At 40.2% G+C, this 14,128-nt stretch overlaps 1 protein-coding gene across 1 annotated transcript in view; it reads left to right on the top strand.

Annotated features, from left to right (window-relative positions):
• C4_1H8orf34 (chromosome 4_1 C8orf34 homolog) overlaps window positions 1–14,128 on the top strand; it is a 1,074,551-nt gene that overhangs the window by 953,841 nt on the left and 106,582 nt on the right. Inside the window, exon 12 of the mRNA XM_078685630.1 lies at window positions 11,547–12,049. Coding sequence (XP_078541756.1) covers window positions 11,547–12,049 — 503 coding nt within the window. The remainder of the gene's footprint in view (window positions 1–11,546; window positions 12,050–14,128) is intronic.

Raw genomic sequence — 14,128 nt, 5'->3', positions numbered from 1 at the left:
AAGGGACACCTTCCTGCACAGAAACAATCTTTAATGGCGATTTGCTCTTTTTATGTGTTCTGCAAAAATATTACCTACTATCTCACTTGCACTGGAACTTCTTTTCACTCTCTAGTTCGGCTCTTTCGAATCTGACTATGTGACTATTGGCAGCAAATATGCTGACAAATTAACCAAATATTGTGCATTAAATGCACAGACTTGTAATGGGGACCTAGATCACAAAACATTAGACGTCATAAATTACAACTTGTTGTTAACCACGATTGCAACTTGGGATGTGGTGAAACGATTACAAGAAGAAGTTGAAGAAGCTAAACAGTACAATTGGGTGCTAGCTGTGTGAGCAAAAAGGGATAATGAAGTTTGGGTTTACTTTGATGGCAGACCTGTAATACCTCACAGTTATTGCCACCTATGACTAGACATTATCATGGTCCCACACATGTAGGAAGAGATTCAATGATGCACCTCTTTCAACATACCTGGTTTGATCCCAGATTTAGATTGATTGTCGAGACCTTTGCCACCGATCTGTGGTATGCCAACATGCTGGAAGAAATAAACTGGTTACAATGAGTTGTGTAGGGTGAGCAGCAGGCCCCTCTAACCGGATGCAAATGCACTTCATAGAGAGGCCCCTTTGCCATGGTTTGCAATATGTTTTGGTCATTGTTTTCATTTTCTCAAAATGGGTGGAAGCTTATCCAACACATTGAAGTGACCGTCTTACTTTAGCTAAATTGTTGTTAAGAGAGTTGATTCCAAGGTTTGGATTTCGGACTTCTCTTGAGTCGAAACGAGGAACTAATTTTAACAATGAGGGCCTGAGAATGTTATGTGTAGCATTACAAGTTCAGCAGAAGCTCTATTGCAGTTACCTTCCAGGGGCTTCTGGATTGGTGGAGCAGATAAATGGTACATTAAATCCAGATTGGCGAAGGTATGTGCTTCAACATCTTTGAAGTAACTCAATGCATTGCCTCTTATGTTGATGAGTTGGAGACGTACATCAGACAGGAGGACAGGATTGTCGCCTCATGAAGTCATCATGGGGAGAGCGATGAGACAGCCAGCTGTTCCTGCAAATTCTTTAGTGAATATCACAGATGACGTAATATTGGACTATTGCAAAAGTTTGGCTAGTGTGGTACGTTCTGTGTCTCACCAGGTTGGAGAGGCTTCCCTAGCAACTCAACAGGAGCCAGGAGCCTCAGTCCTGGTGATGGTGAAAAAGCATATGCAAGAATCTTGCTTGAAACCTCGTTGGTGTGGGCTATACCAGGTAATACTGGTCACCACTACTGCTGTGAAGTGTGGAGGTCTCCCGAAGCGGGTACATTGTACACATGCTCACAGAGTCCCATGTTCCCTTGATGATATAACAACACCTGTTCCTGATGTGCTGGTGGTTACAGTGAGACAGAGGGAGCAGGTTAGACAAGCTATTGGGGACCAGCAAGCAGAAGGGACAGAGCTCTTTTGGCCTGAGGGGGATCATTGAGAGTTGACCATTCATGGTACCAAAGGATCTCAGCTAATAGAGTCAACTACCCAAGATACAGATCCTAGTGAAGGGCCTAGTGAGGTAAGAAAGCGAGTTGTACCCGGAGACCATTGGGCCAAAAGAAATGAAATATTGAGAAGCTAATTGGCCAAGAACACCAAAAGGACATTCCATCACAGAGTACACCTGAGCTCACTCTTGCACTTGTCATGAAGTCCAGCAAGCTGATCTGATTTAAGCACTTGAAGCAAATACACCAGTCCTTTGTTGTTCCCTTGAACCAGATGCTGTGTGCTTGGATGACTGGATTCAAGGTATTTTTTGAATGAGCTAGCCCCTATTACCGTACTTCATACTTATAGTATTAAACCAATTAGTTCAATGAGGCCCTTAGATAAAGTAAAAACAATATAAGCATCTTGAAAGCAAATAGATAAACAGCTACAGCTTAGATGATAACAAGCTTTATAAGCTAGCACTGAAGGTCCATCACTCAAAGGTGCATCTAGCTAAAAACATCATCTTTGAAAAGAAGATTGCCAAAGCCGGCAACAAATGTAAGGAGATTTTTAAAATTATGAAAACTTTCTAAGCCTTGAGGGCATCTTCAGAGAGGTGCGATGAGGTGGAATTATTTTTTCATGATAAAATCTCCACCATTCTGGCAAATCTTATTATAGATGGGCAATGATCCCTTTTGAGATTTTACACACAAAAGGTAATCTAATGGTTTTGTAGCTTGAATGTGAATATGGGTGTGTACAAACAAAACTGAAGAAAATGAGCATTTGCTTCTTAAAGACGAGAACCCTCACTCACCCTTTGCAAGACATGCATCATCATTGGGTTCCTTCTTGCACACAGTGCCTGCAAGGTGCACTGTGTGTGCTACAACTCTCCCTCAGGAGAGGAGCGTGAGGTGTTTTTCACTCCAATGCTATATGTGAGTGAGGGGCACAGTGCTAAAGAATATCAAAAGTGCAATAAAACCATCTCATATGGGGAAAATATTTTAACGAGTATCCCCTTCTGAGATAACACAAGTTCCTACATCCACCAAGGGAGTCCAACCTTTGCGAAGTTCTGTCCTTTGTAGCTAGAGGACTCTTTGGCTGCTTTTAAGAGACTGAAGTTGTGTTCCCTTTCCGATCCATGCCCTCCCACACTGCTGACCAAAATAACCCAGGTTATTTACCCGAATGGAAACAGAGTATTAAACACATCCTTACAATCTGTCAAGGTCCCAGCCCATCAGAAAGGTGCAAAAGTCAGACCATTACTTAAAAAACCCAAAGAGGACCCGAAAACTCTAGCTAGCTATAAACCCAGCGCCCTTCTCCCGGCTTTCTCCAAAATATTAGAAAAATCTGTCAATGCACAACTGTCACAATTTCTGGAGGAGAAAAATCTCCTACATCCTAGCCAGTCAGGTTTTAGGCCTCACTTTAGTACCGAAACAGTGCTTTTAGAAGTTGGGGAATATGTAAGAGTCACCCTGAACACAGTAGGCAGGGCCATTTTGACCATGCTGGACTTATCTGCAGCCTGCAATACTGTTCCTCACCGAAAGCTGCGTAATCATCTCCAGGCAATTGGATTAAGAATACTGTCCTAAACTGGCTTACCTCCTTTCTGGATGGAAGAAGCCAAGAGGTTTGGATGCCTCCTTTTTCTTCCAAGGCGCTTAAACTAATGGTTGGTGTACCTTGCGCTCTTCTTCTGAACACTTGGCTAGAGACTCAAAAAATCTGCCAGCTTAGAATGGGCAGCAGACCCTTTTCCTATTTGGGGCCAGCAACATGGAACAAACTCCCTGTGGAACTAGGCACAACACATGATCTCACCGCCTTTAATAAAAACTAAAGACCTGGTTCTTCCTACAAGCTGTATAGGTTGTTGCTATAGATGCCGTTATGTCTGTCTAGCGTCGGGACACTCCTTGGAGTAGCTGCGTGCTGTGTCAATCACAATAACATACCGTTGTCTAAATGAAGAACGAGTACCACAAACCATTCACGAAAGTTTCTAACACTCTGATCAGAGTGAGAGTGATGATGAGTGAACAGCTGTAAGGAGATCAAAGAGTGAGGGTATTCACTCAAAAGTACTCATCTCCTGAATAGATGTATCTGGTGCAAATGAATGGGAGTGTGAGATTTCTGCCTTTTGCTTTAAGAATACTGATCCTCCTGAACCTTCATGAAACTAGATGTGTTATGGAATTGAATTTCAATCCTGGTATACCACTTGAAAGACTGACACAATTTATCCTAAACAAACTCATCAATGAAACTGATCTGCATATTTCTTATCCTGAACAGAACTATTGAACTGTGCCTTGGTGCTTTTGTGGTGAATTTTTTGAATTGTTCAAACCACTTGCTGATATTTATTTTTTTAGTGAATTCATCTGAATTGTGAGAAGCCATGAAGCATAGCACTGAAATCACTCTTAGACGCAAATGTGTATGTACAGGAGTATTTACTATATTTGCTTTAATATTAGTTGCATTGATTATTTTTCTATACTTGCCACTTTATGTACCCATAGATGCCAAAACTAATAGCACTAATTCTATTGCTTTGAATTACAAAACTTTACTTCTTGACTTTACAAAAACTGAACATTCACTGAATTTATATACTAGTTTATTGCATGAGTATATTGACACAATGGATGTTAGTGATTGCTATGTATGGATGCAATTAACTACATTAATTGCTGAATATGCTACGTATCTTAGTTTAATGTTAACCTGTGGAATTTCTTGTAGTGTTTTAATGAGTTTATTCAATGATATTGATCATTTACAGTATTATTCAAATGATGATCTAATCTTTTCTGAACTTCCTGTGCTAAAGTGGTTAAATTAACATTGCCCTGAAGCTTCATTTGTTGAGTATATTTAGACCAACTCAGTCTATGGACATGGCTTATGTACATAGAAATAACCTAACATGTGAAATAGGGAGAGCTGGAAAGAAATTAGTAGATTCAGTAGAAAGTAGATCACATAATGTGACAAAAAAAACAAATGCACCTTTAAAACTAATCCTTTGGAGTTTAGCAGAAGAAGAATGTATAACTGTAGAAGGAATTGCTTCATTAACCTCAAACTTGCAACATAAAGGAAAGCTTAATATATGTAGAAAAAGGTAAAACATTAGCAAAAAACGTGTGTGTATTAGTGAATGTGAACATGCATTTGATGTTCATGAAAACTGGGGAAGGTATCTAGAAGGAGTCGATCCTTACTTTCCTGGGGTGCATTATATGTGGGGTGAAAATGGCTTTTATAAATCACAGGAAGGATGATATGCAAGTTGTTACGTGGGAGTTGTTTTTCCAAAAATGTATCATGTGAAACAAATTGAAGGAGACTCGAAAGAGCAGAATGAGAGAGTGAAAAGAAGTGCCACTGCAAGTGAGGTAGTGGGTGATATTTTTGGAGCTTTAATACCTTCTGTAGGAGTTGCATTAAATTCACATAAAATTAGAAACTTTCTACCATAGTTGATAAATTAGCCACCAGTACAGCTTGTGGATTTTTTGTTGTAGCTATTGAAATTATTTCTGTGAAGTCGATGGTGTTGCAAATTCGGCTTGCCCTAGACATCCTTCTCGCGAAGGAGGGTGGAGTTTGTTGGTTGTTAAAGTTTCAACAATGTTGTATCTACATACCTGATGAAAGTAGAGATTTAGAAAACTACATTTAAACAATACTGGCTTAAACAAAGATCTGAAAGGGATCAAATCTGATGGAGCCTGCGAAATGATAGGAAAAAGATTGTCAACTCTTAGCAAATCGCTGGGTAACTTGAAGAATGGAATAGTGATTTCTTTAACGAGACCATTAGTGGCATTCTCTCAGTGCATAATGCTGATGTTGCTGTCTATCAAATTCTGTAAATTTAGAAAGAATCAACAAGGAGTGAAAAGATCAAGATCTGAAGTTGAATTAGAAGACGAACAATGTAAATACTTTGAAGAAATGATAATTCTAGAAGACTCTTTGAAGAAAAAGGCTTAAGACAACTAAACCATGATTTGTTATGATCTGATGTGTAGTAGACTGTGGTGGCTTGATGTGCCATCAAAAGGGGGCTTGTAATAGTGTAAAAGCTGCTTGTTCTTTGCACTACATAAAATTGATTATGATAAACGAAAACTACTGTGCACTTTGCATATGTCTAGAAAAAATAACATTGAAACTGAGAAAAGTTGAAGTATCAGCATTGTAAAAGTGTGTTTGGGTTTGTAGAAATAGAAGCATTTACTTACTATAAGTAGTACATGATTACTAATTAATTGCAAATTATAATAACAAGGTCATAATGAAAAAGTTATTAATGTAAATATAGTTGCTCTAATGGAAAATTACCAAAGAATTATTATTGTAAATGGGTCTCACACGAAGTTGTGCCAATATGAATGATGGACCCTAGCATCTTGAGCTTCTTTATTGTGATGCACCATGGAGAAAGAAAGTGGTGCAAAATTAATATGCAATGTCGAACATCAATGACACTTTCAGAAATAATGCTTAATACTATTTAGGTCTTAGATGTATTCAAACAAAATATATATGCTACTTTTGAGAATATTTTACATGTATTTTCTTTTAAAATTGTAATAGTTGGCCATACTTAGGGTTGCCTGTGAGCCAGAGTATATCAGGCATACACGGTATTTGTTAAAATACCCCTCACACACCAAAAGGGCCCTTGGTGTCATGCTTCATCATCGGGGTCTTCCCGCCCCGCTGCGGGACGGGGCGTGCTACGACTAGCGACTACGCTGGAGCACTTAGATATTGTAAGTGCTATGTGAAGTGTAATGAGTGAGTGTGGGTAGGGTCAGGAGTGATATGGAAAAGTGAGTTTTAAAAGAATACCTGGCCTTATGAAAGCAAAAAATTCTTTATTAGTCATAGGCTGGTATTGTTAAAAATAGTGTGGCGGAGACAATCTAGCTTAAAAATGGGCTAGTTCTCCTGGTGTCGTCAACATGTTTCGAGGCTGACTGCCTCTTCGTCAGGACGGGGTCAGATCCCTCTGTCACTCACTAAGGTTGGCAACAATGTGTGCTATGTGTATATATAAGAGAATAGAATATAGATTATAATACAACACAACTGTAATATGGCATTCGCGGCTTCCATGGTGTGGAAGCCGCGGATGAGGGAGGATGCGAGGACTGCTCGTGAACTAATGGAAGTTCCATGTACCCCTTTTCCAGACCGGCTCATGGGGCACTGACTCCTAATTATTCCAGCCCACGACTCAGAAATACTGACAGGGCTATAACTGTTCAAAATTGAATGCCATATAGTAGTTGTATTATAATCTATATTCTATTCACTTGTATATACACATAGCGCACATTGTTGCCAACCTTAGTGAGTGACAGAGGGATCTGACCCCGTACTGAAGAAGAGGCAGTCAGCCTCGAAACATGTTGACGACACCAGGAGAACTAGCCCATTGTTAAGCTAGATTGTCTCCGCCACACTATTTTTTTTTTTTTTTTAAACCTTTATTGACATTTAAACCAAATACAAGCATGGGCCTACAACCCCCGGGGCTAGCCGCTAAGCAGTTAGAATAACAGAGAGCAATTTTAATCACATGCAGCACCTCGGGGAGCAGAATCACCATGCTAGCGTACTCTTGGTCACCGAACTGCACAATTAGAAAAACAGGATATAAAAGGTTTTCATTTTATAATATAGGATGGAAGGATCAGGTGCCGAACAATTTCCCAGCAGCAAAAAACGGCAGGCAGAATAGTAAACGTGTCAACAGTAAACAGGAATCGGTCAAATCAATGGCGCTGGAACAGGCGGTTCAGGATGTGAGGGAATATTACGATCAATTCGCGCCTGCTAGTCACCTGCCCTAAGACCCAGAGAACACCACGAAAATTGAGGCACAAATGAAAATGCAGTGATTGATACCAAAGGAAACCCACTGCACTGACCCAGAAAAAGAAAAAGACAAAGAAAGATAAGAGAAGAGAAAAAAGGCCATAGAAACAAAAATAAAAGCGAAAAATCCCCTCCCCCAACCCCCCACCCTGCACCCCTGCAGATGACTACGGCCCCCCCCCCAGCAGTGTGCCTGTCGCCCGAGAACCAAACCCGAAATATAGAAGAAACAGAGAAAAAGGAGAAAGAAAGGAAATCCCACCCTACGGGGAAGTGGAGGAGGGCGATAGTCTATGCGCTCCCGGTCTCTCCCCCCCGCCCTAACAAAGGGGGCCCCCCTAAGCCAGCACAAATAAAGTTGTCCACCATAGAAAAATGCCCCGGGGGAAACCAGAAACCCCCCACCCCGGAATCCGTCTGTTAATGAAGCAGTCCTGTTACCAATAGATCCATCGTAAACAATTCAACCCACGCCACACTATTTTTAACGATACCAGCCTATGACTAATAAAGAATTTTTTTCTTTCATAAGGCTAGGTATTCTTTTAAATCTCACTTTTCCATATCACTCCTGGCCCTACTCACACTCACTCATTACACTTCACATAGCACTTACAATATCTAAGTGCTCCAGCGTAGTCGCTAGTCGTAGCACGCCCCGTCCCGCAGCGGGGCGGGAAGACCCCGATGATGAAGCGTGACACCAAGGGCCCTTTTGGTGTGTGAGGGGCATTTTACCAAATACTGTGTATGCCTGATATACTCTGGCTCACAGGAAACCTTCTAGAGGTGGACCTTGTTGTTTATTTATACCATTAACTGGAGGAGGGTGCGCCCACCTGAGTGCTTTCTAGCACTACCTCTTCACTCCCCCCTTTTGATTCTTTGTTTACATACTTAGGGTTGAACATTTCTATGGAATAATTGTTGACAAAAATATAACTTTCATCATATGATATACTTATTGAATTTCATTATGCTTGAACATACTTATGTGATTCTTTTGCTAAACAACAAATGATGACTTAAATACATTAAATTGCCTTTTTCCCTGAGGTTTGCATTTTTCATAGTAATGGACTTTTGCTACATTCCTTAAAATGTTGCTTTATCTATTTTCTTCACATTGTGTTCCCACACAAATAAGCGACTTTGTGTAAAAGTATGCCAATTTGTTTTCTTACTTTGACTCATGAAGAGCAACAAAGTAAATAAATTCTGTGTCAACTAACCTATGACGTCGGAATGGACAGTCGTTTCTCATGAGAAACATGGAAAAATATGCTGGAGTATCAATGTTGTGCCTGGTAAATGGAAGAATAGTCACATGACAGTCAGACCATTGTATGGTGACAATTGATGTCACAAATGGATTATTTGGAGTATAAAAAGTGACTTCTGCGTGAGGAGGGAGGCAACCCACACCACGAACTAGACCAGACACAGACTCAGCAGAGCCATAAGCCATACTATCACCTTTGTCCCTCCTCTTCCATTGCCTTCAGCCTTTCCCTTTGATGATGAACTTGCCTTTTGGGCAACTTAAAGTTGTCTGGTGAGAGACCAGACTTGAACTTTCCTGATTTGCTGCTCCATCCCCTTTTGGCCATGCTCTTGGACTTTCCCTTAGTGGACTTTAACTTGGTCCCTTTTGCCATGCTTAGAGATCTCTTTTGAAACCAACCTCCTACCTTTATTGGTGGTAGGAAACCCCTGATTTAAATCATCTTATGAATTTCTGTATTCAACTATTACTTGATTCTAACTAAATGTATGGTTTTATATTATACATTCTGAGACTCATAACACAAATGTTTAAAATGTTACTTAATTTCATTGATTTTGGATATTTAATACTATAACCAAAAACTTCTGAATTTTGTCTGAGTCTTTTATTGAGTCTAAATGTTGTTTCCACAGAAACTGTGCTTACCAGGTTTGATTTCTAGTGCATTATAGAGATATCCATAGATTGTTTTCAGAGCATCAGGTTCTACTACTTTTGTTCTATATAGCATTTGCATAATTGCTAGTCTGCATGACTCTTGCTAGAATAAACCTTTATAGGAGTTTTTTCTTCCTGTTTCCATGCTTTATGTTTATAGTGTGGTCATTAGGGTGGTGTATTTGAATGTGATCACTAATTTGTGAGTTGGCTATCAATTATTTGGCTCTTCTTGGGTGGCCAACAGTTTGACACCTTACTTCTTACCCCTTACTATGACCAACAAGCTCCATCAGAGGACAAATGCCTCTGAGGGAAATTAGTTATAAAAATAATTTGTTTTTTTTGGTGCAGTACAGACAATAAAAGCTGCTTCCCCTGCAACATGACCATGTCTAACGGTCATGTGATTCTAGGCAAACCACTTTGACTCTTCTTCAGATTGTATATAAATGTTATGTGAATATGTAAAAAAAACTGTATTAGGTGCCATCTAGTACTTCCAAATCTAAGTGACTACACCGCTCACACTATCACAACCTTATTTGTGCATCCCTGTCGTAACCGCACACAGAAAGTACTGTTATACGTACAAACGCTCCTGTTTGAGATGCTTTTAACACAATAAAAATGTTCTCTATCAAGGACATCACTGTTCTTGGGGGGTAGCAGAGTAATGCCCCGTCTGTACAAAAAGGGCCATCTAATCTTACATATCCAGAGTGGCAATTTTCCATTTCGCGTATTGGAAAGTCACATACTTTAATTTTGTTTGTTTCCATAGTTCTGGAAGCACTAAAATCCGTACACTCTGACATAATAAAAATGTGCATTTACATATACACCATTCTTTACAACTCTTAGAAATGCATATATTCTGAAGCCAGAAGATTCGGTTTGTCGCTAGTTCAGTTATTGTACTGAAAAAAATGTGTTTCCTTCTGCACATTCTTGTGTACAAGTTTGTCTGTCCACTCAGCCCTGTGCACGTCATAGGGAGTGGATTGGTGTCATGTCGGGCAGTAGGGGGCATTTGGGAAGATTCCAGAGAAGGATAAGCAGAGTTGATCCTGCTTCTGGCAGGGTTAGAGGCAGCCTGATACCTAGCAAACAAAATGATCTTGTTTACACTGATATGTTTGTCTTCCACTTCTACAACATGAGCTACTGAGGAGGATGGGTAACACAAAAATATGCAGATTAGCTTCCCACTAGTCACAGTGATGGTTTCTACTGCAAGGTAAACAACCCAGGCCCCTCCCCTCACCAGGCACCAAAAAGAGAAAATTACCATAAAAGCAAAACACTATGGTGTGAATTCGCTTTTTGTGACATGCCCACCATTGAGTTATGTGTAAATGCACAAACGTGAGTAGCAGTATTGCTTTGTTGTGTGCACAGTGGACCACAATCTTTGTTGGGTGTGTCTGCACGGTATTTTACAACCAATTCTTAATTTGTGTGTGTGAGTGTGTTTAGTGTGTCCCTTGTTCTGGTATAGAGTTGTTTTTCCTTGTGCTGCTTATCTCACTGATGTTGTAACCTTATGATTGGAGTAGGTGTGTTGTGAATTGTGCTTCTTGTCCTTTCTCTGTGTTATTATTCTGAAGGAGAGAGATGTGTTGTCTCTCATATTCCTTTGCGTCTTGCTGTACCATGCTCAATATAACTAGGATGCTGTATAAAATACTGCTGAGATGTTGTGTGAGAGGACTGTCCAATAGAGAGTTGCAAGAGGAAGCCAGTGGGGCTTCCCTTACCCTGTTAATGTCCTTCACTAATCTCTCTCTACTCAGTATCATACTTGTACAAAGGCCTATCTGCAGATTTACAGAGTATTTAGTGAACATATCTAGGTTACTCCCTCGAAGGTCCTCTATAAATGAGGCAGCATCTCTGGAGTTTGTGAGTTTCTAAAGGAGGACTCTTCTATGAAAATTGTATAACTTTCTATTATAGGGTTCTCTTTTGGTAGCTTTCATCATAGCCAGTGCAACAAAAAAAGGTTGATTTTGAATATTTATTTATCCTATTTCTGCCTCAACCAAGAGAGATGTCTGACACTACAGAGAGGGTGCTAAATGACTAAATAGTGCATGGTTGAGGAATGTTTATCAATTGATTATAATATACGTCCTTGATGTACTGTTTGTCTTTTTATTTGCAGACATTGAAAAAGATTTAGCTCTAATGGCTGAAGCAAGGGTGTCGCGGAGTCCAAGCAGCCTGCATAGTAGTTTGGTGATCACAGACACTCAAGGAAACCTTCAAACATCACCAGCACCAAACTCTCGATCTCAAGGTTCAAGTCTTGCAGGAAAAAGTGTTCAGTTTCCAATCCAAAGAAGCAAATCTCCACCTCAGGCTAATAGCAGAGTACAGGCTGCAAGCATCACAAATAGTAGGCCTCAAACACCCAACTCATCAACTAATAAACTCCAGTCACCAACAGCTGCGGGAAGCAAAGCTACGACCCCCAACAGTACTTTGTCCAGGGGCCACAGTATAGGCAGTTATGGAAATAAGGAAGCATTTGCAAGCCTTCAGCGAAGCCGATCAATCACTCCCAAAAGCCAAAGTGTAAGGGCAGCCAACACCCCCCTTAGGGTCACTGCCCAAATAAGTGCTGAAAATATTGGAAATCTGTCTCACAGAAGTAGTTTCAGTGAGGTAAGGACCATTTCAATTTACTTTGAATTATGATAAATCATTGTGCAAACGTAAAACAATTTGTTGCAATTTCTTTTCTCACTGTTTAATTTATAGAGCTCTGAATAAGGTCCATAATGAGCGTATGGGCTTCACTGGCCTTTTCAATGTGTCTGTGAAATAGTCTTTCTATATTCCCACCCTATCTGTATATACTACTGTTATCTACTGTATACCCACATCCTTTGTTCGTATTAACACAAGCCTCCAATGTGTGAGGGTTGTGCTCCAAAATAAAGATGTCATCCTGCAGGGATCCAGGTTTAAAACCAGTCTTCTACTCTGTGTGCGCTTGTGGCCTAGGTCATGTTGGTGTTATGCACATCAAATTCCATGATGGTGCATGCTTAATTTATTCAAGGTTTTTATAAAGTGCAAGCTAGGCCCATGGTTAGGGGCAGCAAAGAGCTCTACAGAACTGCAGCAGGAAAGAAAGAGCTACACAATCAGACATTTTCTACAAAGGAAGATGAAGTAATAGGAAGGTGATGAGCACAATATATTTTGTAGAAAGACATGTTAAAGAGAAAACCATTATCTGACAAGAGGGTGCTTAATAAATTCTAATGTAGTAAGAAAATATAATATAGCAGAAATGAAAGCGTATTAACTCTGAAAGTCAAAATCCTTCTCAGGGTGTGGCCACCTGCTATTTGTTGGTGAGTAACAAAAAAAGTAAATGATTTTTGATTTAGTATCTGGGTTTTAGAAATGAGGTCAAAAAGTAGGAAATTTACGAGACTTTAATACCATGGGTTTTGCCTGGGAGGTGGTCTTTCACTTAGTGCTTGAGGATGGGCAGAGAAAGTTTTACTCTTAACTGATTTGATAAGACACTTCCTGAGAAAGCTTGGGCATATGTGATTTTTTTGGTTGAACCAGGTGACTGTTAGTCAAAGCTTACCTTTGATTCAGATTTCCAGTGAACTACTTGAGGTCTTTTGTTTTTTGACAATGTATATGTGAGTTTAGATGGATGGCCTTGTATGTCAGGCTTGCTGCTTTTCTTTTAAAATACCATCTTGCTTTCATTGGTAATCATTTCAGTGAGGTGAGCAGAGAGGTGGCACTGAACTTGCAGGTGTGCAGGATCTAAGCACTGCTGCATCTAGGACTGCTTGTAGTAATGCCCATATTATCAGGGTGGTCTGACATCCTCATTTCTACCTGCTTATTCACTTTTTCTGTCAGACAATCGCAGGCCCACATCACTCGCTCAGCCTACCTCTCTTTTCAATTACAGCCAAAATTAATGAAACCCCCATTGAGTAATGGAACCAATGGAGTCCTCTAGACTAGTAAATGCAGATGCAAAAGCATTCTCGCGCAAACAGCATTTGCAATAGGTGATCCAAGAGGTTGGCATCTGATTTACAGAGGTAAAAACTGAGAATTGTGAATGTAAACCGCGACAATTCCAGAGATTTAGCCTGACATTTTATCCCCAGCGCTGTGTTTTTTTCCCTCTTTTTTGGGGGGGAAGTATCACCTGTTTGGTTCTTTTGGTATGTGGAAAACTGCATTTGTGGACCACAGACTCTCATGGATTTCTTTAATTTCCCTTCTGTCCTGCCCGCCATTTTCCTGCTGTTCTCGGCCGTCGTTCTCTGGTCCCCGACCTGTCTTCTTTTCCATTCCTTCGTCTTTTACCCTTTTCCTTCGTTTCCCCCTCGATGTTCCTCAAATGTTTCTTCACTTTTCTGCCTTGCCTTCTCTGCTTACCCTTAATTCCCTCCCACCCTCCCTTGGTGTTGTGACCACATGCCCCCCTACAACCCCACTTAAGGGACCTCTGCCTAAGAAATTCTACTATGTGTGTATATATATATATGTATATAGGGATAACTCTAATCACTAGTATATGCAGTAGACCGTTGTGCTCTCTTCCATTTCTATGTGACTCTTAGAGTATATCCATTCGTATCCTTCCCCTATGTATGTAGAGATAATTCTATTCACTAGTACATGCTGTAGACCTTTGTACTATCTACCATTCTTATGTGACTCTTAGAGTATATCCACTTGTATCTCCTCCTTGTG

This window comes from Lissotriton helveticus, chromosome 4_1 (assembly GCF_964261635.1).
Source record: "Lissotriton helveticus chromosome 4_1, aLisHel1.1, whole genome shotgun sequence".
Taxonomy (NCBI): Eukaryota; Metazoa; Chordata; class Amphibia; order Caudata; family Salamandridae; genus Lissotriton; species Lissotriton helveticus.
This window is presented reverse-complemented; position numbering and strand designations above follow the sequence as displayed.